The sequence below is a fragment of the Mobula hypostoma genome, chromosome 2, assembly GCF_963921235.1.
Source record: "Mobula hypostoma chromosome 2, sMobHyp1.1, whole genome shotgun sequence".
Classification (NCBI taxonomy): Eukaryota; Metazoa; Chordata; class Chondrichthyes; order Myliobatiformes; family Myliobatidae; genus Mobula; species Mobula hypostoma.
Window position 1 is genome coordinate 56,889,333 of NC_086098.1, and position 27,812 is coordinate 56,917,144.

Here is a 27,812-nt window from a genome sequence, read left to right on the forward strand (position 1 = left end):
CTATACTGCTCACTATATTAATACTTCCAATGAAATTATATATATTTTTGCATGGTGCAGTGTTTTCTGCAAGCCCTTTTGCTTGTCATGAAGTCCACTATTTAAACTTTGCAGTAAAAGTCTTCTCTGTATATTTATTTTCTTAATGCTTGAGCCATAGGTATTGAAGTGAATAATGGTAAAGAGATTTTGTTGGAAGTTGCATCCTCTATCTCATTATTTCATTGATGAAGGCTTATATGCCTATTTTATAGCTGCCTTGATGCAACAATTTCTTGTTAAAAATTGCAATGGATCCTTTTTCCTTTTCAACTTGCTTCCTCTCAACTTGCTGTAAAGATAAAATAGTCGAATATTATCTCTGCATTATGCCTGGTAGATTATTGCTGTGCAATATCATATCAATGTCATTGCACCTGAACTGGAGGGTCCAATATCCTGGCAAGGAGATTTGCTAGAGCGACTTAGGATGTTTTAAACTTGTGTGGCTGAGGGGTGGTGGTGTGGCAGAAGAGAAAGTTAAGGCAAATACAGAAACTAAAGCAAGCAAGTCCAATCAGCAGAACAGGCATGAGCAGTACAAGCAGTGATAAAGGTCTTTTAGGTTAAATAATTTATTTTTTTATTTTTTGAGATACAGCATGGAACAGGCCCTTTCCGGTCCTATGAGCCATGCCACCCAGCAACCCCCAATTTAACCCTAGCCTAATCACAGGACAATTTACAATGACCAATTAACCTTCTAAGTTGCATCTCTTTGGACTGTGTGAGGAAACCGGAGCACCTGGAAAAAAACCCCCACACATTCCATGGAAAAGATATACAGACTCCTTGCAGATAATGTCAGAATTGAACTCCAAATTCTGATGCCCCAAGCTGCAGTAGTATTGTGCGAAGCACTGAGCTACCGTGGTGTCCCAAGGTAGTGTAGCGTTTCTTGCATTTTAATGAAAGAGGCCTGACAGGTAAAAAAGGTGAGCTCAAGGCATGGATAGGCATGTGAAATTGTGATATTATGTCTTTTACAGAAACATGATTTGAACGTGGACAGGATCAGTAGCCTAGTGTTCTGGGATACAGATTCAATAGGTATCTGTTGGATCTAGGTATCTATGGAGATAAAAGGAGGTGGGGGCTGGGTGCTGCATTCTGTTTTCTGATCAGAGAGAACATGTGGTAGGACTTGGAGAGGATATTCGTGGAGAACTTTCGTGTTTAGGCTGTATGGGTAGAACCTAGAATTGGGGGGAGGATTTCTTTGGGACTGTACTATCGTCCCTCTCCCCCAATAGTTAACAGAAATTTGAGGAGCTAATATGTAAGAAGCTAGCAGAAGGGTTAATAGGGTAATACAATTCAATGATTTTAACTTCACTAGTATTGACCAGAACAGACATAATGCTAAGGGATTGGATATGGTAGAATGCATTAAGTGTATCAAAGGTTTTGCCAAGCAGTATTCAGATGGCCCGATGAGAGAGAAGTCAGCACTTAAGCTTCTGGAAATGAGGCAAGACAAGTTGCTGAAGTACTGGTGAGAGAGCATTTTGGGGCCAGTGATCATAAAGCTATTTGTTTCACATTAGGTATTGGAAAAGAGGACTGGTACACAAATTAAGGCCTACATTGGGGAAAATTTAATTTTGGTAGCATTAGACAACAACTTGTAAAGGTTGATTGGGCGAGGCTGTTAGCAAGTATAGATGTGCAGCAAGTGGGAAGTTTTGAAAAGTTAGAAAGAGTTCAGGGCCATATTACTCCTGGTAGAGTCAAGAATAAGATTCTGAGAGCTGAGACCTATCTGAGTTTGGAAAGGCAAGGACTGAATAAGTGCAGTTATCTTGGCTTTGTGTGAAAAATCATGTCTGACGAATTTTATTAGTTTTTCTTTTTGAAAAGATAACAGACAAGGCTAGGGCTTTTGACAAAGTACTGCATGGTAGACTGCATGGTCAAGAAGTTACAATTACATAAGATCCAGGGTGAGCTAGCCAGTTGGATAGTGACTTATGGTGTACTGTAGGAGTCAGTACTTGGGCACCTGTTATTTGTCGTGCATTATTAGGAATTTGGATGACAATGTAGATAGCATAACGAGCAAATTGGTCATGAGGGTAGTGACGAAAATTGTCTAAGGTTACAAATGGATGTAAATCAATTGTGATAGTGGGCAAAGGAATGGTAGATGGAATTTAACTCAGACAAGTGCAAAGTGGTGCACTTTGGGTGGTTAAACTAGGGCAGGACTTGCACAAAAATGGCAGAGCCCCATTGAATGATCTAAAACAGAGGCTTAATGAAGTTTACCACACATAAAATAGCTGCATCTCTAGATATAAGACAATTATAACCATACTTCAAAAGTCCTCCCTTGCTCAAAGGGATGGGAAAAGCACCATAAAAAATCTTTGTATTTTACTTTACATTACTGGAGAAAGCTATTTATAAGTATCTTGCAAGTATGCTTTTCATCACTGATTCAATAATCTATCTGTGTCCACCATTTTCATCTTGAATTTGGCCAAACAATATTATATCTTTTCTAAAAAGTAATAAAAGCAAATTTGTCTGCTCATCTGGATTCTTCACTTAAAAAATAACAAGAACTTTAAACAGACATAAATTAGAAATGCTCAGGTGAAAAAAAGATGCATTTTCAAAAAATTGTATTGATGAAGCATATACTCTTCATTCTGCATCACATATCAGAGCTGGGCTCTCCACTTTCCATGACAATGAATCAGAGTTTACAATGTTATGAGAGTAATGTGTTGGCTGAATTATGCTATAGGTATATTAAGTAACAATGGAATAAGGATGTAATGCATAACAGAGAGCAGAGTTTCTGACATGTCCACAAGACCTGGAAGCTGTTGCATGTTTTTTTCTGTGTAAGCTGAGGGAGTATCCAACATCTTACTTCAAAAGCAGAGTAGTCAATCAGCAAACATCAATATGCCCTGAAGATGCTAAGCAGCCAAGAAATAGTGAGGTGAGGAGATGTTGAGGGGAGAATCAGCCAGACTGAACCATCCTAACAAAAAGTGCTGGTGAACACAGCAGGCCAGGCAGCATCTATAGGAAGAGGTACAGTCGACGTTTCGGGCCAGGACCCTTCGTCGGGGCTAACTGATAGAAGAGATAGTAAGAGATTTGAAAGTGGGAGGGGGAGGGAGAGGTCTGAAATGATAGGAGAAGACAGGAAGGGGAGTGCTGGATCTAAGAGCTGGAAAGTTGATTGGCAGAAGGGATACGACGAGGGAAAGGATCATGGGACGAAAGGCCTAGGGAGAAAGAAAAGGGGAGGGGAGCCCAGAGGATGGGCAGGGAGTTACAGTGAGAGAGAGAAGAAAAAAAATGAAGTATGAATGAATAAAGAATGGGGTATGAAGGGGAGGTGGGGCACTAACGGAAGTTAGAGAAGTCAATGTTCATGCCATCTGGTTGGAGGCTACCCAGACGGAATATAAGGTGTTGTTCCTCCAACCTGAGTGTGGCTTCATCTTGACAGTAGAGGAGGCCGTGGATAGACATTGCAGAATGGGAATGAGACGTGGAATTAAAATGTGTGGCCACTGGGAGATCCTGCTTTCTCTGGCAGACAGAGTGTAGGTGTTCAGCAAAACGATCTCCCAGTCTGTGTCGGGTCTCGCCAATAAATAGAAGGCCGCATCGGGAGCACCAGGCACAGTATATCACCCCAGCCGACTCACAGGTGAAGTGTCGCCTCACCTGGAAGGACTGTCTGGGGTCTTGAATGGTAGTGAGGGAGGAAGTGTAAGGCCATGTGTAGCACTTGTTCTGCTTACAAGGATAAGTGCCGGGAGGGAGATCGATGTGAAGGGAAGGGATGGGGGGGACGAATGGACAAGGGAATCGCATAGGGAACGATCCCTGCGGAAAGCAGAAATGGGGGGGGGAGGGAAAGATGTGCTTAGTGGTGGGACCCCGTTGGAGGTGGAGGAAGTTACGGAGAATAATATGTTGGACCTGGAGGCTGGTGGGGTGGTAGGTGAGGACAAGGGGAACCCTATTCCTAGTGGGGTGGTGGGAGGATGGGGTGAGAGCAGATGTTCGTGAAATGGGGGAGATGCATTTGAGAGCAGAGTTGATGGTGGAGGAAGGAAAGCCCCTTTCTTTAAAAAAGGAAGACATCTCCTTCGTCCTGGAATGAAAAGCCTCATCCTTAGAGCAGATGCGGCGGAGACGGAGGAATTGCGAGAAGGGGATGGCATTTTTGCAAGAGGAATAGTCCAGGTAGCTGTGAGAGTTTGTAGGCTTATAGTAGACATTAGTAGATAAGCTGTCTCCAGAGGTGGAGACAGAAAGATCAAGAAAGGGGAGGGAGGTGTCGGAAATGGACCAGGTAAACTTTTTTAAAAATCTTTTTATTAAATAAGTATACAAAAAGGTAAGCCATATAGACACTAATACACTGTTAGAATATAATAAAATTACAGAAGATATTAATACAAAAAAAAGGACCAGGTAAACTTGAGGGCAGGGTGAAAGTTGGAGGCAAAGTTAATGAAGTCAACTAGCTCAGCATGCATGCAGGAAGCAGCGCCAATGCAGTCATCGATGTAGCGAAGGAAAAGTGGGGGACAGATACCAGTATAGGCTTGGAACATGTATTGTTCCACAAAGCCAAGTGAGTCGGCTGGGGTGATATACTGAATCTGGTGCTCCCGATGCGGCCTTCTATATATTGGCGAGACCTGACCCAAGCTGGGAGATCGTTTCGCTGAACACCTACGCTCTGCCCGCCAGAGAAAGCAGGATCTCCCAGTGGCCACACATTTTAATTCCACGTCCCATTCCCATTCTGATATGTCTATCCACAGCCTCCTCTACTGTCAAAATAAACCCACACTCAGGTTGGAGGAACAACACCTTATATTCCGTTTGGGTAGCCTCCAACTTGATGGCATGAACATTGACTTCTCTAACTTCTGTTAATGCCCTACCTCCCCTTCATACCCAATCCGTTAATTATTTATTTATCCATCTCTTTCCCCGCCTCTCCCACTCCCCCCTCTCCCCCTCCCCCTCCCCCCTTTCCCCCTCCCCCTCCCCCTTTCCCCCTCCCCCTCCCCCCTCCCCCTCCCCCTCCCCCTCCCCCTCCCCCTCTCCCCCTCCCCTCCCCCTCCCCCCTCCCCCTCCCCCTCCCCCTCCCCCTCCCCCTCCCCCCCTCCCCCTCTCCCCCTCTCCCCCTCCCCCCTCCCCCTCTCCCCCTCTCCCCCTCTCCCCCCTCCCCCTCCCCCTCCCCCTCCCCCTCCCCCCTCTCCCCCCTCTCCCCCTCTCTCCCTCTCCCCCTCCCCTCCTCCCTCTCCCCCTCCCCCTCTCCCCCCTCCCCTCTCCCCCTTCCCCTCTCCCCCCTCCCCTCTCCCCCTTTCCCCTCTCCCCCCTTTCCCCTCTCCCCCTCCCCCCTCCCCCCTCTCCCCCCTCTCCCCTCTCCCCCTCTCTCCCCCCTCCTCTCCCCCTCCCCCTCTCTCCCCCCTCCCCTCTCTCCCCCCTCCTCCCCTCTCTCCCCCCTCCTCCCCTCTCTCCCCCCTCTCTTTCTCCCTCCATCCCTCTCACCATAACTGCTTGCCCAACCTCTGGCCTCCCCTCCCCCTTTCTTTCTCCCTAGGCCTCCCATCCCATGATCCCCTCCCTTCTCCAGCCTCGTATCCCTTTTGTCAATCAACTTTCCAGCTCTTGGCTCCATCCCTCCCCTTCCTGTCTTCTCCTATCATTTCGGATCTCCCCCTCCCACTTTCAAATCTCTTACTGTCTCTTCTTTCAGTTAGTCCTGACGAAGGGTCTCGGCCCGAAACGTCGACTGTACCTCTTCCTAGAGATGCTGTCTGGCTCCTGCATTCACCAGCAATTTTTATGTGTTTTGCTTGAATTTCCAGCATCTGCAGATTTCCTCGTGTTTGAGCCTGAACCATGCTTGGATCCCAAATTGTCTTGTAATATATTGGGTATATTGGTACCAATCAAAATCATTTGACCTTGAAGGAGTTATACAAATTAGCATTTTAGGGCAACTAAAATTCACTTATAAAGCAAACTAATATGTAATTGTTGATGAGGTAATAGCTGAATCAAAACCCCGCCATAATTGAATCTCCAGAACTGAAAAGATCTTAAAAAAAAGCAAATTGTGTAATCAACTGAACAAAAATAGCAGCCATAATTGCGAATGTTTTAAATAAGGAAGCCTTAACTAGTGTCTTCTTGTATGTCAGCAATCTAAACAAAGGCGTGGCTGTTAAGAAATACTTGCATTTGCCTTCATGAATACGAATAAAAACATATATATTTGAAAAGCATGGCCCACAGAAGTGATGCAGATGTTAATCCAACCCTGAAAAAAATTTGCATATCAATTAAATAATGCATATGGAAGTCTTTAAGAACACTTTGAAAAAAAATACAATCTGAACAGCTGGGCAATGAAGTAAATTATTTATGTAGAGAATCACCTAATTAAAAAAAACTAGAAATCTGAAAGCTTAGTTATGGAATCGGATTTCAGGCAAAAAATTCTTCTATTTTACTTTCAATGGACTAGTACATCAAAGAGGAAATTCAGAAGAAACGCTTTTATCCATTAAGCTTTGAGATTGAGGGACTTGTTATAAAAGCTGTTCCTAGGGTAAATAGATTTCATTGTTTCATTGATGGAGAATCTGGGTAAACGCCTGAATGTGTGGGAATAAAGACTTTTGCTGATAGTTAGGCAAGAAAGGGAGAAGACTTGAATGAATCATAAATGATTGAACTAAATAAATGGCTTGTGCTGCATAATATACTTGATGATATTTTCAACAGATAACTACATAACTGTTGAATCAATGGAAAATGAAACACAATAACAAGATCAAGGCTTTTACAAAATTATTTGTTCCTCAATGCAGTGAGCTAGACAAAACTTAATTTTTCTTGTAAAACATTTTATTATAGAAATTACTTTTGTTACTTCGGCATCGTGTTCATCCATAAACTGACATCAGCCCATATGTTCACTCTACTAAAATCCAATCTCTGTCACTGCTTCATTTCAATTGGTGCAGAGAACCTTCTTCATTGCATTCTTACCTTCAGACTCAACTGTTTCCCAATGTTCCCCTGGCTTGCCTTCCACCATGTACCTTCACATTATTGAATTTACTAAATTTGTGCATCTCCAACTCTGACCTAAAGCATACTTAATTTTCATGCTTTATTAATAAGGTCTGTGCCTTTAAATGTCTAGACTTCATGTCAGAAATTCCTTCCCTCAACCCCTGAATTCTATAACATATAATGAATAACATATCATTTTAATAAGCTTTTATTCAATAGTCATAGTTATAGTCATACTTTATTGATCCCGGGGGAAATTGGTTTTCGACAGTTGCACCATAAATAATTAAATAGTAATAAAACTATAAATAGTTAAATAGTAATATGTAAATTATGCCAGGAAATAAGTCCAGGACCAGCCTATTGGCTCAGGGTGTCTGACCCTCCAAGGGAGGAGTTGTAAAGTTTGATGGCCACAGGCAGGAATGACTTCCTATGACGCTCTGTGTTCCATCTCGGTGGAATGAGTCTCTGGCTGAATGTAGTCCTGTGCCCAACCAATACATTATGTAGTGGATGGGAGACATTGTCCAAGATGGCATGCAACTTGGACAGCATCCTCTTTTCAGATACCACTGTCAGAGAGTCCAGTTCTATCCCCACAACATCACTGGCCTTACAAATGAGTTTGTTGATTCTGTTGGTGTCTGCTACCCTCAGCCTGCTGAGGGTAGCAGACATAATAATATATCTTGTGTGGTTTTAATATCAAACTTTACTTGCAAAAACTGAAAAATGTCCTGTGATGTTTTGGTATGTTAAAAGCGCTGTATAATGCAAACTGTTGTTGTTATATTATTGTATTTGTCTGTTTAAAATAAAGCACTGATAAGGAGCTTTATTTTAGATGGCAACCAAATGGAATATTGCAATAATGAAAACTTAAAACGTCCCTCTGACATTAACAGAATTCAAAAGGAGCAGTTCAATTAAATCACCAATTTTTGCTTTAATTCACGATGTATATAATGTATTGTCAAGGAACACATAATTTGGCAAGTTAATGGTTAAATTACAAATTGGTCCACTGTTAACTGATACTGACTGACTGATTTTAATAACAAGCCTACCGTAAAGTGTCGAAATGAAACTGCATCAGTTTGAGGCTGAACTCATGAAAACTTATTAATTCTTTCTGCTCAATTTGAGGAACAAGAATCATGAAATTAAAACAAAAACTCCTGTCTTCATAGATCTTAATGTTTATCTTCCTAGTCCTTGTAGAAAGGTGGTATTACTGGCTTTAGTTCTGGGAAATGTGGCAGATCAAGTACTGAAAATACAATTTAAGAAAGAATCTAGGAAAGCAGTCTAATATCGATTGATATGGAATTGAATAGAGGCCTCTTCAAGATAAAAAAATAGTTGATTCAAGTCGGTCCAATGAAGTGAAGATAGATCTCGCCTGGATAATGTGGAAACAAAGCTCTGCAGGTAAAACTGTAATTGAACAATGGAAAGCCTTTGAAGTGGAATTGTTTCAGCCACTCTGGAATATTCCCATGAACTAGGCAGGTGATAAAATTAAAACCAGAGTTTCATGGATGACCTTAAAGATCGTAAAATACAACAAAGACAGATGTCAAGCTGTTAATACAAATGAGAAAATAAAAGGACTGATTGAGGCAGCAAACATAAAAGATGTTCTTAAAATCTTCCAGCGGTGAATAAATAGGAAATGCATAAAAAAAAGCACAAGATTCAACAAGCGATAGAATCTTACAACCAGAAGGCAAAGAAAGATGTGGCTGAGAAACTGGGTGAACTAAATGTTAATAAGGAAATGGCACAAGGGGATTAAAAGAGGAATCATCCAATCCATATGGGATGGATGCATCCTAAACATGAGAAAATGCTTGGGATGTATCTGAGCTTGCTGAGGGAAGTTATCGCAGAAGCCATGAGTAAAATCGTCTTGATGTCTTCAGAGCTAGGAGTGGGGCCCAAGGAAAGGAAATTTGCAAATGTTGCAGCATGTTTCAAAGAGGAATATGGATCAATTAAAGAAAACTGCATAGAGTTAAAAGCAAATCACATTGAGTAACTTGATTCGTTTTAATGAACTTCACAGCAAGGGTAGAGGAGGGAAGTTCAGTTGATATGATATAAATGCCACAGAAAAAACAAGTCATGTAGGCATGGATAAAAAATTGGCCACGTAGCAGGAAAGAGGAAGCTGGAATGAAAGCATGTTCATGGATTAGAACATGTTCCCTAGGGATTGGTTTTGGGTCCATAATTTTTCTGAATAAATATAAATGATTTGGACATGGTTATACAGAAAACACCTTCAAAATCTGCAGACAACACAAAACTTAGAGACATAAAGCATGATGAAGATAATGCATAAACTTCAAGGAATTAAAGACTAGCTAGTGGAGGGGCTGGATAGATGACATCCGATGAATAATATCAAATGCATCATTTTCAATCTTGAACTTTGAGGACACATTGCTAAGAGGATTATACAAATAGAGGTCTACAATGCATGGAAGGAAGTACAGCAGGATTTAAAAACTAAAGGTTAAAAATAACATAGGACCTTAAGTCTGTAAAAAGGAATAGTGCACCAAGAGCGCAAAAAAATGTCAAAGTAATTGTTAAAAATAGTATTTGTTCAGCCACAGCTGTATTATTGTGTTCTGTTCTGGATTACACGCTACAAGGAAGGTGTCGAAGGGATTTATCAAAATTATCCAGGAATGAAGAATTCTGGTCATGTATATAGGCTGGAGGTGCTGGGATTATTTTCTTTGGAGCAGAGGATGCTTCAAGAATCTCAGATGGAACCGTGATTTCAAAATCATGAAAAGTATAATTTGATATCTTTCACTTTGAAGGAGTTGAGAACAAGGGGACATGGAATGAAGGTAATTAGCAAAATAAACAAAACTGATGAGTGGTTAGGATCTGATGACTGCTGGGGTCTTCAGACTCAATCGTAACATTCAGAAAAGAGCTGGGTTATATCTGAAAGGAAATAACTGGCATGGTTATGGGAAAGAGCAGGGAATGGAATTGCATTTGGTTGTCTGTGTGGAATCAATGGGCCAAATGAGCTCCATTCATTCTATAACCATTGTGATTCTGGGCTATAAATTTAAAGAAAATTCTACCACTTATTTAAAATTAAACTATAATTGCTGTGTGTTATTTTGCTATTTGTATGACTGTTGATTAAAAATCAGCATAATTTATGGTAATAGTGATTTAAGATAGTGCCACCTAATGTGATAGGGCCAGTTTGTGTTCAAGTTCAAGTTTAATTGTTATTCAACCATACGTGAATACTCATGAATACAGCCAAATGAAATAGAATTCATCTGGGGCCAAGGTGCAAAGCACGTTATCAACAGTCACACACAGCACGAGGCAGATATAGCGCATATAAGATAGCAGTGAACATATAATCACACAAAAAACAAAGAAAATCTATAGCCTATGTCCCTGGGTGACATAACCTGTAAATTGATGGTGCATGGGCATTATGAGCAAGAACAAGCAGTTCTCAGCAGCCCACCAATGGACGTACACTTGCACACATGCAATCCAGCTTGTCTTCCACCAAGCAAACCCTGGAGGGCAGCACCAATGGGGGGGACCATCCTCACTCTAGCATGGGCATTGCTCTACACCACCCCCAGCATCTTCTCTCCGGGACTGCTGCAACAGGCAAACCCACAGCTTGAGGCCTAGTCCTTGCTACAACCATGGCCACGCACCTCCCCCACCATTTGTCTCACCAATAAACAAGGAAAATTGACTTGCAGTATTCTACATTACCAATATCCAACAGGACCTTGCGACTGCAAGAGAAAAGTCCACGACAATTATTCTGCACACTTCCTTTGTGCACTGACTTTCTGTAGCGGCAGTAACACAGTCCATAGTCCAGCTCCTCTGCCATTGAGCAGCTCACCAATGGGGTAGACCTGCAGCAATGTTCCCTCTAACTTGTATTGACCAGTGTGCACGAAAATCTTGTGCTGTGTAATTTTTTGCCCAGTGACAACAATATGTGCAAGCTGAGTAATTTATTCAATAAAAACAGTATAAATAAGCCAGTTCTAAAATCTGCAGACAAATCCTCTCAATCTCTACGTTGTCAACACAGTCCATATCAGAAACCGGAAAGGAAATGTGATTGTGTATGATCTTGAAATGTACTTAACGTGCCAAGAGAGTGACAGCCTTTAGTTTAAATTCCTTTGTGCGCTAGTAACAAAAGATATCGCATGCACACATGAACACCTGAGAGAGAACATTAACCTGCAGTACTTGAAGTTCTTAATGTCCAGCATTGTCTTGCAATTATAAAAAAATACAAAAACACCTTTGGTATCCCCCGGAGAGGCTGCTGTGTCCGAGCACACCATCATCTTACTGGTGTAATTGATTTACAATTAACAGATACAGATGGCTGGATTAGAAATCTGAAAGTTAAATAAAATGGTCCAAACCCCAGGGTAGTTTTAGTTTTGTGGTTAGAATCCGTTACAGTGATCATTTGGAGTAATAAAATAAAGTTTGTAGTTCTGTACGAAATTGATTTGCACACCATACTTTTAGTTCACTATATTCTCTTGGAGAAGATGTAATTAAATTGCACCATTAAGGTGACTGATAGTAAAAGAAATTGAGCCTGACATCTTGACTGCATGGTTGCGATCCACTTACCATCTGGCATTCCTTATTGTGTTATTAGATGCTGCTTACAGCTTATCACTGACTGCCCTGCAGTTATTCAAGAAGAGTTGGACTTCATCAGTGCTCTCAGTCTGCTGGAGGAATTCAGTGTGAAGATTTTGCCGATGCAAGGTATAAAGGCTTGCTTAATGTAATTGGTACTATAGATATATGTATATGAACACACACACACACTCTTTCAAGATCCCACTCTTGAGGGAATTGTTTTGGATGCTTAATCCACACTTCAAAGCTCAGACCCTCAACCCTGAACAACTTTTAAACTGTTGTAGCAAAGATCATGGTGGGAGGAAGTGACAGAGGAAAACTGAACTGCACAGCTGGTAGAGGGTGAGATAGGAATATGCATGAAAGTCATCTTTTAGGTGGTTGGTGTGTAAAGAATACATCCAGTGAGTTTGGAGGATAGAACAATAGAAATGCAATACCAAATGGTGTTTGCAGTACTATGGAACTCAACAATATTTTATTTTTTCAGAATGGAACATGACATTGCTTGTCCATTTCACATCAGTCAGAAAATTTGACTGGGCACTTTGGCTACCTTTGCCCCAAAGGAATATCCATATGAGGAACTTGCTAAGTTACATTGTTCCATGTGTAATAGTTCTAGGTAATTGTGAAGGAACTTGTTGTAATTTTGTTGTAATCTGTGCAAGTCTCAGATTGATCTATTACACAGAACACAGTACAGTGCAGACCCTTCAGCCCACAATGTTGTGCCAACCTTTTAACCTACCCCAAGATCAGTCTAACCCTTTCCCTCTATATAGCCCTGCATTTTTCTTTGATCCACGTGCTGGTCTTAGAGTCTCCTAAATGTCCCACATGTTGATAGGTCAAGGGTCAAAACTAAGTCAAAGGTTTTTTAAAAAATGTTCGAAGTTCAGTTTATTATCAAAGTATACAACCCTCAAATTCTTCAATTCCCCGGTAGCCAAGAAAGATAGCACAATCATCAACCCCTAAACCCTATCTTTTCGCAAAAAAAAAGAACAAAAATGAAACAGGCACTTCAACCCCCAAATCTGTCTTTCCACACAAAAACCAAGCAAAACAGATCAGGCATATCGACCCCCAAATCCCTCCTCCCACACAAAAAAAATGAACAAAACAGATCAGGTACATTGACCCCCAAATCCCTCCTCCTCCGCAAAAAAGAGCATAACGGATCTGGCACATCCTTCCTTCCGCACAAAAAATTTGAAAACGGATCAGGCAGATCAACCCCCAAATCCCCCTCCCCACAGAAAAAAACAAACAAAATGAAACCGACATATCGACTCCCAAATCCCTCCTCCTGTACAAAAAAACCTAACAAAATGGATCAGGCACATCAGCCCCCAAATCCCTCCTCCCGCACAAAAATAATCTGAGAATTGGGCGAGAAAACACAATATAAAAACTTTATAAATGATTTTATAGTCGAAGTCCGCATCCAAAATGCAGACAAAACCTGGACACCACTCTCCACAGTGGCAGGCTCCCCCCTCTCTGGTAGCGTAGCAAAGCAAACACAAGACAGGCAGCTGGTGCTCATCCTCCACACTCGCTCCGATGCTTCGATTATCCTCATCGCTTTAGTTGGTGAACAATGGAAGCTTTAATGGCAAAATGGACCAAACATTGGCTTGCGCCCTGTCCTGCAGTCTGCCCGCTGCGAGGTTTGCACACGCTGCCTCTGCCTCTCGGAGACTGTAGAGCACTGGAAAACTGAAATGACCTTCAAACCTCTGCACTTGCCTTTATGTTTCAATCGTCTTGTCACTTTAATTGGCAAACAGTGAAAGCTATAATCACCAAAATGGGGTTAAACATTGGCTCATCCTGCAGCCTTCTTGTCACGAGGTTTACTCACGCTGCCTCTGCCTCCTGGAAGCATGGAGACTGCAGAACGCTGAAGCACCCAAATGATCTCCGAACAGCAAAACACAGTCTCCAGTAGTTCCAAAATCACATTCAAGACGAGGAACAAATGTACAAGACAAAAGAAGTGGGAAAGATGGTTCCATGATCTATTCAGAGGATGTCAACCAAAGGAGTGTTGTACGCAGGCACCATCTTGACCCCTCAGTGAGACCCCTTAGGACAAAAAAAAGTGCAATTTAAAACTTAGCTTATATTTTCTCTGGAAAATTTGTTCTCAAAAAACATAAATCTAGTGAATACTAATATCGTAATTATACTGATTTATACATTAAGTTTGGACACGGTTTTGGATATACTGCTACCTTTATTTTTGCCACCGCTGATTCATAATACAACTACCTCGAGACTCCCTTTAGCAACTGTGTTTTAAATCAGTATTGCTTTACTGTGTCCCCAGAGCAGTCCAAAGAAGGAGCAGTAATTTAAACCACAGCCATGAAGAAAAAGCAAGGAAATGAAATGAACTCCTGAATAATAGAAAACCAGTGATAAACACGGCTTCCTTTTCTTTACTTTGAATATTGAGCAGTACCTGAATTTATAATGGTGCATTGCTTCAACTATTTTTAGAAGTTGGAAGTCATCAACAGTACAAAAAAAATTAAATGAAAATCTCAATTTGCTGATGAGATTAATCATCAATTACAAGATTTTATGTGGGATAAAGGATACTTTCACTATAGTGCAATGGTCTGTAACAAAGGCTTTAGCACTGACTTTGTTAACTGACTCCCATGTGTTAACAATTAAGACAGTTAAGCAATTATGGTAGAAAGAAGTAATACCAAGTTTCTGGTGACTTGAAATAATCAGATTTAGCTCACTGTCTTACGAAGAAGATCCATCTACAGAAAACTTCTGTTGAGAAATGATTTTGTTACATGTAGCTTAATTGCTGCAATCCAATTTGTAACATAAACATGAAAACGTTTATAATATGAATTGTAGAGCATTATTTTATTAACTAATCCTAACTTTTGATTTTTAGCCTGTGTTTTCTTATGGGGGAACTCCATTGAAGAATGATCTGCTGTGACTTAATAATTCTATTTAGACAGGGGTATGATAGAGGAACTTCAGTGAAGAGTATCCTTCATTAATAAAAGTTGTATCTCACCTGCTTTAGATTCATGTAATGAATAATTAATTTTTTCAATTATTAATTGTTTAGAAAAGAAAAATTTCCTTGTTTGAGTACTTAACTCCTGAGTTTTCTTATGAGAGACACCATTTTATGTAAAAGCACTTCCATGGCCTTAGCAAATGCTGCTACATGTCTGCATAATTAACTAGCTGTCATGAACCAGTAGCCAGCTCTGTTACTGAATATACAATATAAACTAGTAAAAGGTTTGTACCAAATAACATTGTAGTAGTCATTGATACATAGAATTGGAATTAAAATCACTCTTTTCAATGTGAAAATATGAGCAAGTTTCAATATGATCAGCATCCATATTTGATAGATTGATAAGCTCTGCTTCAATTCACCATAAGTTATTGACTAGTCCTAGCATCTCAGGACATAATAAAGGATATACTGCCAGCCAACTGCAAATTATGAGAGTAAAATGATGTAAATATGAAATGTCAACTGTTCAGGAACAGTATAATTTCATAATCCCTTGGTTCATGCACATGTTTACTAGATTTAGATGACTATTGATGAGAACTTAATCTGCAATCAAGAGACAAACAGCTTTGCTATGAAACCTCTTTGAACTGGCTGTTCTAAACCTTTTTTTTTAAACCTTGCCTGAAAATAGTCTATTCTTTCATTGTATTGATTAAACCTGCCGATTTAATTGTCATGTGCCACTTTGCATTCATATTACTTCCAATATTTATAATCAGTAAATTTTCTCCTCCAAAAGAACTCTCTCGTTTTTACACTGATTAAATTATTAACTACCATTTCATTCATTTCTGTTTTTACTACTAAAAGTTTTAAATACTTCTGATGGAGCTAAAGTCAGATTTTGATTCCTTCTGAAGACGAAATCTAATCTCTTCATAGCATGCCATGGGAACAATAAGTACATGAGTGAATCGAAAGGTGCAAGTATCTGAACTCGTTTCTTTTTTCCATTTTGTTTAATTTCATGCCATGTCTATCCATTTTTCTGTCTTTGTGATTGTATTTTAGTTGAGGTCTCAAACTTGCACATGAATTACTTGCTTTTCAGTTGATAAAAAGGGTTGAAACTCTTGGAGATTGAATGGTGAACTGAGATGTTAAGAAATTTGCAACAGAAATACCATTTAATTATTATGATTTCACCATAACAACTTAGTTAATTCAGCAGATTTGCCAACTGCTTTTAATGCCACATTCTGTTATGGCACAGACACTTTATTTGAGCAAGATTACTTTTATTTTGACTTTGGAAACATACTATTTACTTTTGCTTCTTCCTGTTTCATTTCTCCTAGTGCGTTTGTGCTCAGAAAGACTCAAACTCATAAAAGAGTGTATTTCTCAGTGTCCAACAGCCTACAAGCAGTCAAAAAAGCTCCTGAGGCTTGCAGATTTGTTGAGAGTAGGAGGTAAGTACTTGTTTTTTTTTGTGATCTGCTGTTTCACAGTAGAGTGCACTTCAGTAGTTTTATAAAGGTGTAAATGATAATAACAGAGACCAGTGAATGTGAGTTGCTTATTTGATTTTAGTGTCTCTCTGAGTTGCAAAGTTTTAATTAAAGGATAAAAATAGAGAAAGATTATGCACCTCTATCAGTTAGGGCTATGTCTCAATAAATCATTTTATTTCAAACATGTTTTGTTAGTACCATTTCCCCTTAAACATATGGGAACAGCCATTTTGAAGGAATTTAGTTAATTGCTTTTTATAAGTATTCTGCTGGGATGAATGAACATATTAACTCAATCGGATTTTTTAATAATGCCAAACATACAAAAAATGAATTGGTCTTGTCATGATCCCTTGATTACCGCAATTGATTTGATTGCCATATTAATTATAAGCCAAGTATTTTACATTTAGAAAACTAAGTTTTGCCTTGTGATTTTTTTTTGTTTTATATATAAATAGGGCATGATAAAGCAGAGCGGAAAGGGCAAGTATTGGTTCTTCTGGCTGAGCAGGCCCTTGATTACCAAGACTTTAAAGTTGCCAGTATCCACTGCCAAGAACTTATGTCTGCAGGTGATGTTCTATTTTGATTCCATGTGGGTTTGATGCTTTTATTTTATGTTTTCTAATCTTAATTTTCAATCCTACATTAAATTCATTATGTTCACAATCAATTTTCATAATCTTTGTGGGAGCTGAATAAGAAACCAGGCTTATTAGCTTTAATTTTAATGAAGCTGAAAGGAAAAGTCAGGATAGAAATAGCAGCACTCATTAAATACTGAGGAATTGTTCATAGGTTCATTCTCTATTCAGCATTACATAAGACAGAGCCATCCCTTTCCCAATTCCTAAGAAATAAATCAGTACAAATCCAAATCAGATGCCTTTATTAAACACATGTATTTCTCAAAAAGTTTACAATTTCACATTTTCTCATCAGAAAGTATAACTGGGAGAGCAAGGGCAAATTTTTAATGTTAAAAGCAGTATGGCTATCCACACAGCAGTGTAGTGACAGGCTGGAGAGATATATTTGCATACTTTGTTTAAAAGCATTGAGAATGTGGTTTAAATAATACCACATAATTGGAATCCTAATAATAGACCAACAAGCCTTCTGAAGTGGTATTTAAGTTCTGAGTCAATAAGAAATGCAAGTTGGATGTTACTTTAACTCTCTTGTTAGGTGAATAAGACATGCTTAATACCTGCAGTCTCACCAAGTTTTTTTAAGCCGTTAGCTATTTGTATTTATTTCTGTGGAGGGGAATAGAAAGTCCACATTTCAGGCAAAGACCCTTCACCTGGACTGAAAGTTACAGAAGCCAGTATGAAAAAAGCTGAAGGTAAGGAGTGGAGCAAGTGCTGGCAGGTGATAGATAGATGCAGGCGAGGGAGGTGGTAAGTGGAAGAAATTCTGCACTGAATAAACATGAAATGCTAACAGTGCCTCTTTCACATTGAATTTTACCCTGAATTTCAGTTATTGCCAGTGAAGCAATTTATGTCTGAAATTGAGCAACTTTAGTGCAAATGGTATTTGAGTACAACTCTCAGTGTGAAGATTCATTTTCTAATTTGTTTATATTGATCTCAGCCACTTTTTGATCACCTGTTACCTCTATTAGTTTTTCCATTCAATTTGAAAAGCTTTTGTCGTTTATTGTATATGTATGCATGCATGTAAATGTACAGATAGAGCATGGGTAAAGGCTTAATTCACCCAACTACTCCAAACAGTGATTACTATAAACTTTAATATTTTAAGGTAGTGCTAACAACATTTCATTAACCTATTAATTTGTAAAGCATCTATTTTTGCAAATTTCTGTAGTACATACCTATTTTAATATTTTGAAGCATATTGAATAAACTATTTGCTGTATTATTATTTTAAGAATACCATATTACTTAAGACCTTTTAGGTTGAATAGATAAAATAGAAAAGAGCTAACCGTTTCCTTTAGTTATAAGAAAGTAATTAACATTTGCTGCATTATTGTCCTGAAATAAGTAGGTTAGAATAACACAAAAGAGAAAATGACCTCTATTTTAATTAACATACATCAAAGTTGCTGGTGAACGCAGCAGGCCAAGCAGCATCTGTAGGAAGAGGTGCAGTCGACGTTTCAGGCCGAGACCCTTCGTCAGGATTAACTGAAGGAAGAGTGAGTAAGGGATTTGAAAGCTGGAGGGGGAGGGGGAGATGCAAAATGATAGGAGAAGACAGAAGGGGGAGGGATAGAACCGAGAGCTGGACAGGTGATAGGCAAAAGGGGATACGAGAGGATCATGGGACAGGAGGTCCGGGAAGAAAGACGGGGGGGGGTGACCCAGAGGATGGGCAAGAGGTATATTCAGAGGGACAGAGGGAGAAAAAGGAGAGTGAGAGAAAGAATGTGTGCATAAAAATGAGTAACAGATGGGGTACGAGGGGGAGGTGGGGCCTAGCGGAAGTTAGAGAAGTCGATGTTCATGCCATCAGGTTGGAGGCCACCCAGACGGAATATAAGGTGTTGTTCCTCCAACCTGAGTGTGGCTTCATCTTTACAGTAGAGGAGGCCGTGGATAGACATGTCAGAATGGGAATGGGATGTGGAATTAAAATGTGTGGCCACTGGGAGATTCTGCTTTCTCTGGCGGACAGATCGTAGATGTTCAGCAAAGCGGTCCCCCAGTCTGCGTCGGGTCTCACCAATATATAAACGGCCACATCGGGAGCACCGGACGCAGTATATCACCCCAGTCGACTCACAGGTGAAGTGATGCCTCACCTGGAAGGACTGTTTGGGGCCCTGAATGGTGGTAAGGGAGGAAGTGTAAAGGCATGTGTAGCACTTGTTCCGCTTACACGGATAAGTGCCAGGAGGGAGATCAGTGGGGAGGGATCGGGGGGACGAATGGACAAGGGAGTTGTGTAGGGAGCGATCCCTGCGGAATGCAGAGAGAGGGGGGGAGGGAAAGATGTGCTTAGTGGTGGGATCCCGTTGGAGGTGGCGGAAGTTACGGAGAATAATATGTTGGACCCGGAGGCTGGTGGGGTGGTAGGTGAGGGCCAGGAGAACCCTATTCCTAGTGGGGTGGTGGGAGGATGGAGTGAGAGCAGATGTACATGAAATGGGGGAGATGCGTTTAAGAGCAGAGTTGATAGTGGAGGAAGGGAAGCCCCTTTCTTTAAAAAATTAAGACATCTCCCTCGTCCTAGAATGAAAAGCCTCATCCTGAGAGCAGATGCGGCGGAGACGGAGGAATTGCGAGAAGGGGATGGCGTTTTTGCAAGAGACAGGGTGAGAAGAGGAATAGTCCAGATAGCTGTGAGAGTCAGCTCCTCCTCTACTGTAAAGATGAAGCCACACTCAGGTTGGAGGAACAATACCTTATATTCCGTCTGGGTAGCCTCCAACCTGATGGCATGAACATCGACTTCTCTAACTTCCGCTAGGCCCCACCTCCCCCTCGTACCCCATCTGTTACTCATTTTTAGCACACATTCTTTCTCTCACTCTCCTTTTTCTCCCTCTGTCCCTCTGAATATACCTCTTGCCCATCCTCTGGGTCACCCCCCCCCCCGCTTGTCTTTCTTCCCAGACCTCCTGTCCCATGATCCTCTCGTATCCCCTTTTGCCTATCACCTGTCCAGCTCTCGGCTCTATCCCTCCCCCTCCTGTTTTCTCCTATCATTTTGCATCTCCCCCTCCCCCTCCAGCTTTCAAATTCCTTACTCTTCCTTCAGTTAGTCCTGACGAAGGGTCTCGGCCTGAAACGTCGACTGCACCTCTTCCTACAGATGCTGCCTGGCCTGCTGCGTTCACCAGCAACTTTGATGTATGTTGCTTGAATTTCCAGCATCTGCAGAATTCCTGTTGTTTGCCTCTATTTTAATTAGTAGTATTAACAATTGTTTTTCTTCTTTGTTTATCTGTCAAGGGTACAGTGCTGGTTGGCAGGTTTGCAGCAAACTGGGGGAGTCAGATGGCTATTGTGACCTTGCCGTGCGTCAGGAATTAATGGCCTTTGCACGCACTTACTGTCCTCCCAATGTTATCCAGTCGCTCTTGGCTGTCAGCAGCTCACTTCAGACACAGGTTTGAGTGAACAATCTTAACTCTGCTAATAGCTAAAGAACTTTGAAGGTGTTACTCCAGAACTTAAATCACTTTTCACCCAGTATTATCCTTCCAAATGAGAATTTAAATGTAAGTTGTTCAAAAACCTTACCGCAAGTCAGGGTTACATTTCTCTGGAAAATTTGCCCTGTTAATACTGGGATAAGTTGTTGTAATTTTTTCTTGTGCAGAATGGTTGCCAAATAAATTGATGGGCATGAATCGAATGCTCTGGCCTGCTTCTAATTCATTATAAATACAGGAAATAGTTTTGGAGTAAAAGCAAATGAAAATAAAATGAAATCTGTGGCCATAAAGAGATAATGCTGAAAGAGTCCCCTCTTGGACAAGTTACCAATACCAGAAGCAAGAAGCATAAATTAGACTAGTAAAACTGTCATCTTCTATAAGGTGGTGCTTAGTTTGAAACAGAAGTCCTAAATTTTATTGTGGAGTTTTGTTCCCATCTCATTTGTAATAAAAAAAAAATCAAGTGCATTCAAGTGTTGAATCAGACAGCTGATAGTGTTCTCCAGAAGTTCATAAAGTCAGAGTCATTAGAATGGAAACTGGCCCTTCGGTCCATTTGAGTCTCTTCCTACCATCAAACACCTAATTATACTCAGTTCACTTTATTTTCCCCACATTCCAATCAGTCCCTGTTCCCCAATGACACCCCTCCCCACCCCCAGATTCAACCACTCACCAACACATTCGGCCAATTCTCAAGGGACATTGAATCTGCCAACCTACTCACCACTGCAATTTGGAAGGAAACCAGAGCACCCAGTGGAAACTCACATGGTATAGGTAGCATGCAAATGCCACACAAACAGTGGTTGGGATTGAACCTAGATCACTCAAGCCGTGTGGAAGCATTTCTACTAGTTGTGCCACTACGACACATAAATGGTGAGTGATACATATTATGGTCGTAAACTTCTGTAATTTTGTTTAATCATATCTTGAATAAAGTTGTTAAGTTACATGTGTATTAATAATGGTGTATACCTTTAGTCTTAGAATTGTTTAGAAGACTTTTTGACCTATATTTTCCCAAATTGGTAAATTGATTTGTATCTCAGGTCAACAGCCTAAACAATTGAAGATTGGACCTTTGAACTTAAGAGTTCAACTTTGCATGAACTTGTTCTGAATTCATGTTGATAGCAGCACTTTCAGACTAGGAAAATAGTTTGCTTAATTTATCTAGCGATTGGAGAGTAATGTACTTATTCCTGCTCTGCAATATTTTTCCACGACTCTCCTCTCTACAGGGAATTTTCATTGCAGCAAGGACAGTTACTCAATATTCATTAAAATTTTATTTATTTTATGTGGGGGGAAAACTTTTACCTCTGTGCATGTGGCTAATAGATTGTTGGAAGCACTCCGTGATGACATTGCCTGATGCTAAATCACTACTTTCTGTTGCAGATTTTGTATCAAGCTGTGAACTATCAGATTCAACCATCAGATAGCACTGAGTCTGTGAATTTGACAGGCCATGATCAGCAGGTTAGAAGTGGCATGACTTAAAAGAGCATGACTCTCAGTACCTTTCTAAAAATGAATGTCACTTTTATATTTCATGCACAAAATGGACTTATTATAATCTTTCATAAATGTGAATATTAAAATATGTCATTTTTGGGTTTATTTGCTTGAATAATTAGATTTTCAACAAGTGCATGAGTTTCTTTTAATACTAAGATGCGTAAGTATGATTGCACGCCCCATTTCCAATCAATCAGATGTGAAAATGTGGAGTAGCACACAAAATGTTGAAGAAACTCAGAAGGCCTGGCAAACTGCACTCAGTCTCCCTGAGCACTTTGCAGACCACTTTGGCAAGCACCTGTATTCCAACTGCCATTGTCACCTGCAACTCCCAGTGGCCAGCCATTTCTAATTCTCCTTCCCTTTCCCACATCAGTATGTCTATTATGCAAATTCTCTACTGCCAAGTTAAGGCTAAGTGCAACTTAGGGCAACAGCACCTCGTATTCCACTTCTCTTTTTTCTTGACTGATCCAAGTTGTCCCCTTCGCATTATCTCTTTCTGCTCCTCTACTCTCTCCATCTGCCATCATGCACACCCTCCCACTAGTTCCACTCCCCACCTCCGCCCACCTCTTATTCCACCTTCTTCCATAAGATTTGATCACCTTCAGCCTGTATCACTTCCACTTATCACCTTCTTCACTTGGATCTACCTATCGTCTGTCAGCTCTTGTTCCACCCCTGTCCTCCATTTTCCATACTGGCTGCATCTCCATAACTTACAGTCCAAGTAAAGGGTCTTGACCTGAAATGTGAATTGTTCATTCCCATCCATGGATGTTACCTGACTTGCTGAGTTCATTCAGCATTTTGTGTGTTGCCCCTGTATCTGCAGTCTGCTGTGTTTCTAAAAGTTAAAATATATTTGATTCCAAGATGTTAAGGGATATCATATTATAATTTTAACAATTAAAAATTGTAATTCATGATCTGATAAAAGGAAGAAAAGAACCTAGGACATTTGTAAAATCCTGTCATGGATGGATGAAGTAAAATGTAAGATGAGATGGATGTCTTAAACCTTTGCTTAGTAATTATTGGGAGGATTCATAACATTATAAAACTATTAAAATGCCTATAGTAAATATTAATTTAACCTAAAATGTATCCAAAGGAGTAGTTGATCTTTATGAGTATAATAGTTTCATTAAGAGCATTTAAAAATCACAAATCATTTTGTGGTTTACTTTTAAACTTTTTTAGATAGAGACAAAAGCTTCAACTAGTTCATCGACTGATCTCTTGCAACGAACAACTGCTAAAACAATGGAAGTTCTCAGCAATACTTCCATGACAACAAAGGCAGTTCTGCATGCTGTCAGTGATACACAGTGGTGGAAGAAATCCCTCAGTTACCTGCGACCTTTACACGTAAGTTGCTTTGAAATGTATGTTAATAAGAAGGGAAGAAGATAATCGGACAACTTTTTTTTTCAAATATATTTTCTTTCTAGGATGCGTCACAGACAGCTATGTTGCAGAGGACAACTGGTTTAAATGGAGACTTGGAAAAACAAGGTTGTCATCCTTTCTATGATATCCTTATTGATGATTCCTTCATTGACAAAGTAAGTTTAACAGTAGAGTTAAGATTTACATTATAAACTTTGAAAATAATGTGCCTGTGTAAAGAATTCACCCCCCCTCCCCTTTGCAAGTTTTCATGTTTTATTATTTTACAACACTAAATCACAGTGGATTTAATTTGGCTTTTTTTGACACTGATCAACAGAAAAAGACTCTTTCATGTCAAACTGAAAACAGATTTCTACAAAGTGATCTAAATTAATTACACATAAAAAATGCAAAATGCTTGATTGCATAAGTATTCAACCCTTTTAATATGACACACAAAATCATCACTGGTTCTGCCAATTGGTTTTAGAAGTCCAATAATTTGTTAAATGGAGATCTGTTTTTGGAGACCTGTGTGTAGCCAAAGTGTTTCAATTGATTGCAGTAAAAATACATCTGCATCTGAAAGTTCAGCTGCTGGTGAGTCAGTATTCTGGCAAAATCTACACTATGAAGGCAAAAGAGCACTCCAAGCAACTCTGCGAAAAGGTTATTGAAAAGCACAAGTCGGGAGATGGATACAAGAAAATTTCCAAGTCAGTGAATATCCCTTAGTCAAGTTAAGTCAATCATCAAGAAATTGGAAGGATGTGGCACAGCTGCAAATCTGCCAAGAGCAGGCCATCCTCAGAAACTGAGTGACCTTGCAAGAAGGAGAATAAGAGGGAGGTCACCAAGAGATCCATGACAACTCTGCAGGAGTTACAAGCTTCAGTCGCTAGCTGAAACAGAATGCGCAGACAGTAATTGTTGCCCGGGTGCTTCACCAGTCACGGCTTTATAGGAGAGTGGCACAGAGTAAGTCATTGTTGAAAAAACTCGCATGAAATCTCAGCTTTTGTGGGAGACTGAAGTCAGCTGGAAGGAGGTTCTATTATCTTATGAAACCAAAATTAAGCTCTTTGGCCATCAGACTAAGTGCTACGTTTGGAATAAGCCAAACACCATGCATCAGCAAAAACACACCATCCCTAGCTTGAAGCATGGTGGTGGCTGTATCATGCCGCAGGGATGTTTCACTGCAGCAGGCCCTGGAAGGCTGGTGAAGGTAGAGAGTAAAATGAATGCAACTAAATACAGGGAAATCCTGGAGGAAAACCTGATGCAGTCTATTGGGAGAAGATTTGTTTTCCAGCAAGACAATGATCCCAAGCGTAAAGCCAAAGCTACAGAGGAATGGCTTAAAAAACAACAAAGTTAATGTCCTGAGAATTTGTGGCTGGACTTGAAAAGGGCTGTTCACTCACAATCCCCATGCAATCTGACAGAGCTTGAGCAGTTTTGTAAAGAAGAATGGAGAAAAATTTTAGTCTCCAGATGATGTGCAAAGCTGATCCAGACCTATCCACACAGACTCAAGGCTGTAATTGCTGCCAAAGGTGCATCTACTAAATACTGACTTGAAGGGGGTGAATACTTATGCCGTCAATTACTTTGTGTTTTATATTTACAATGAATTTAGATTACTTTGTAGAGATCTGTTTTCACTTTGACATGAAAGAACCTTTTCTTGTTGATCAGTGTCAAAAAAGCCAAATTAAATCCAGAGTGATTCAATATTGTAAAACTACAAAACATGGAAACCTCTAAGTGGGCGGGGGGGGAATGAATACTGTTTATAGGCACTGTAATTCTCATTTAAAGTAATTGGCTCCATCAGAGCTCATAAGAATGGCCCTTTAAGTTGGAACTTGATGGCACACTAACAGAATAACTGAAGTTATGGTCTCTTTCCTGTACTGAGTTTGGCTAACAACTTATTTCTTGATATGATGTGCTGGATAGAATGATTTTGCTTACCAAAATACCCGATGATACAGATTCACAGGAGGATGCATGATGTTCTTCATGTCTTACAAGTTCATTTTAAAAAAAACAGATCTTTTTCAGAATCAGGTTGATTATCACTGATACAGATCATGAAAATTGTTGTTGTACAGTACACAACATTAAAATTACCCTAAGTTACAATAAATATTGCAAAAGAGGAATAGTGAGGTAGTGATCATGGACTGTTCAGAAATACACCCTATCCTCATTATATGCATCTTCAGACAATGCTGATTCACAGTTATACGAGGAGCAATGCTTTCCCACCAATACAAGTCACGTACGCGCGCCTCACAGTCTCACTCCCGCCAGTCTGGCATTGGTTTTGGCAACGCGTGGATGTGCGATCTTGCGCTCTTAAACTTTTGTTGTTTTTTACCTACGGTGCAGTGATTTTGTGCTTGAAATATTTAACTATCCCTCCTAAGTGTCCGATGTCAAGCCCTGGGCCATCAGCCAAGCGGTAGAGAACCGCTTGAACACTTGGGGAAAAAAGTTGGAAATTATAAATAGGGCGGCATCAGGTGAAGGTAACATTGCTCTGGGACGCTCTGTGCATTTGCAGGCTTTGATAGCTGAGTTAGGCATCACACCAAAGCAGGTATTTAATGCAGACAAGACCAGGCTTTTTTGGAAGCATATGCAGAAACTGCATCAGGTTTCAAGGCAGCAAAGGATAGATTGACTTTGCTTATGTATTCCAATGCTGAAGGAGACTGTAAGATGAAGCCTGTCAATGGAGAGCCTCTTAGTTTACCATTCACTAAACCCCAGTGCTCTTAAGGGTTTGAGTAAGAAGCCTCTCAATGGAGTGTGGAAATCAATTTGGGCAAAGTGTGTGCACACTCTCAAGGGGTTTCCTGCCTTCACTGCAGCTGTCCAGGATTGTGTGGCCCTGGGCTGTAAAATTGGTGGAGAAGGATTCTCAGATCTCAAGACTGCTGACATGGTAGAACTCCTGGATTCTCATGATGAAGAATTAAGTGTGGATGACCTTCTGCGTGTAACTCAGACTGAAGATGATAACGATGAAGAAGAAAGTGTCGAGTTGCAGGTGAAGGATTGTACGGTGAAGCAACTGGCAGAATTTTTTAAGGCTGCGGAACACTTGGCACAAATGGCGATGGACATGGACCCAAGTTTAGAATGGAGTCAGCATTTCAGTTGTTCCCTGCAGTCAAGCCTTCTTCCCTACAAGCAAATTTATGCTGAAAAACAAACTGCTGCCAAGTGAACTTTCTTCATACTGGTGTCATCTCCTGCTGCCGGCAGTTCTGTGAGTCTTCCATTCACCTCAGCCATGTAAAGCTGCCTGATACCACTGCACAACCACTCATCTCCTAGAGCAAACACACCTGCCACTGTTGGTGAGTACTGTACACCCTAGTATGTTAACTTTCTATGATTTATTACGTTGGATATTACCTTAAATTGATGAAATTTAATCCGAATGTTGCCTTGTGGTACTGCTTTTATGTCATATTAGTATGAAAATGTGAATAAATTACAGATAAAATATATTTAGGAAGCCTCCAGAATGCATCCCAATTTTCTCCATTTAAGTAATTATTCACATTTTGCGTCAACTTCGAGGAAAGTATCCCTCGCATATAATGAGGATAGGGTGTATGATGGCGGAGGGAGAAGCTGTTCCAACACTGAAGTGTGTGGGTCTTCAGACTCCTGTACCTTCTTCCTGACGATAGTAATGAGAATAGAGTGTATCCCAAATGGTGAGGGTCCTTAATAATGAATGTTGCCTTCTCGTGGCAACAGCATTTGAGCTGTGCCTAGCTCACATGTTATGAGTGTAGACAGAGTGGAGTAGTGGGTTAAGCGCACATCCTTGAAAGGCACCTACAGTATGCTGATTATCAGTGAGGAGAGGATGTTATTACTAATTCAGTTGCAAAGGGAGGTACAGAGGTCCAGGTTCTGAAGCTTGTTGTTTTGCACTGAGGGGATAATGACGCTAAATGCAAAACTGTGATCAGTAAACAAGTGCTCCAAATCTGAGTGAAGAACCAGTGAAATGAGATTGTATTTGTTGTACACCCATTGTGGCTGTAGGAAAATTGCAATGGGTCCTGGTCATTTCTCAGGCAACAGTAAATTTTAGCCATAACCAACCCATCAGAGCACTCCATCACTGTAGATTAGATTATGAGGACACTCAGTCCTCGTTTATTGTCATTTAGAAATGCTTGCATTAAAAAATGATACAATGTTCCTCCGGTATGATATAACAGAAACACAAGACAGACCAAGATTAAAACTGACAAAAACCACATAATTATAACATATAGTTACAACAGTGCAAAGCAATACCGTAACTTGATAAAGAGCAGACCATGGGCACGGTAAAAAAAAGTCTCAAAGTCCCGATAGCCCA

At 40.3% G+C, this 27,812-nt stretch overlaps 1 protein-coding gene across 3 annotated transcripts in view; it reads left to right on the top strand.

Moving 5' to 3' along the window:
• The window catches only part of nbas (NBAS subunit of NRZ tethering complex), a 322,014-nt gene that overhangs the window by 146,780 nt on the left and 147,422 nt on the right, over positions 1–27,812 (top strand). For all 3 annotated transcript variants that reach the window (XM_063037332.1, XM_063037350.1, XM_063037341.1), the window contains 7 exons: positions 11,822–11,934; positions 16,186–16,299; positions 16,803–16,916; positions 20,274–20,431; positions 21,890–21,970; positions 23,219–23,386; positions 23,470–23,583. In XM_063037332.1, coding sequence (XP_062893402.1) covers positions 11,822–11,934; positions 16,186–16,299; positions 16,803–16,916; positions 20,274–20,431; positions 21,890–21,970; positions 23,219–23,386; positions 23,470–23,583 — 862 coding nt within the window. The remainder of the gene's footprint in view (positions 1–11,821; positions 11,935–16,185; positions 16,300–16,802; positions 16,917–20,273; positions 20,432–21,889; positions 21,971–23,218; positions 23,387–23,469; positions 23,584–27,812) is intronic.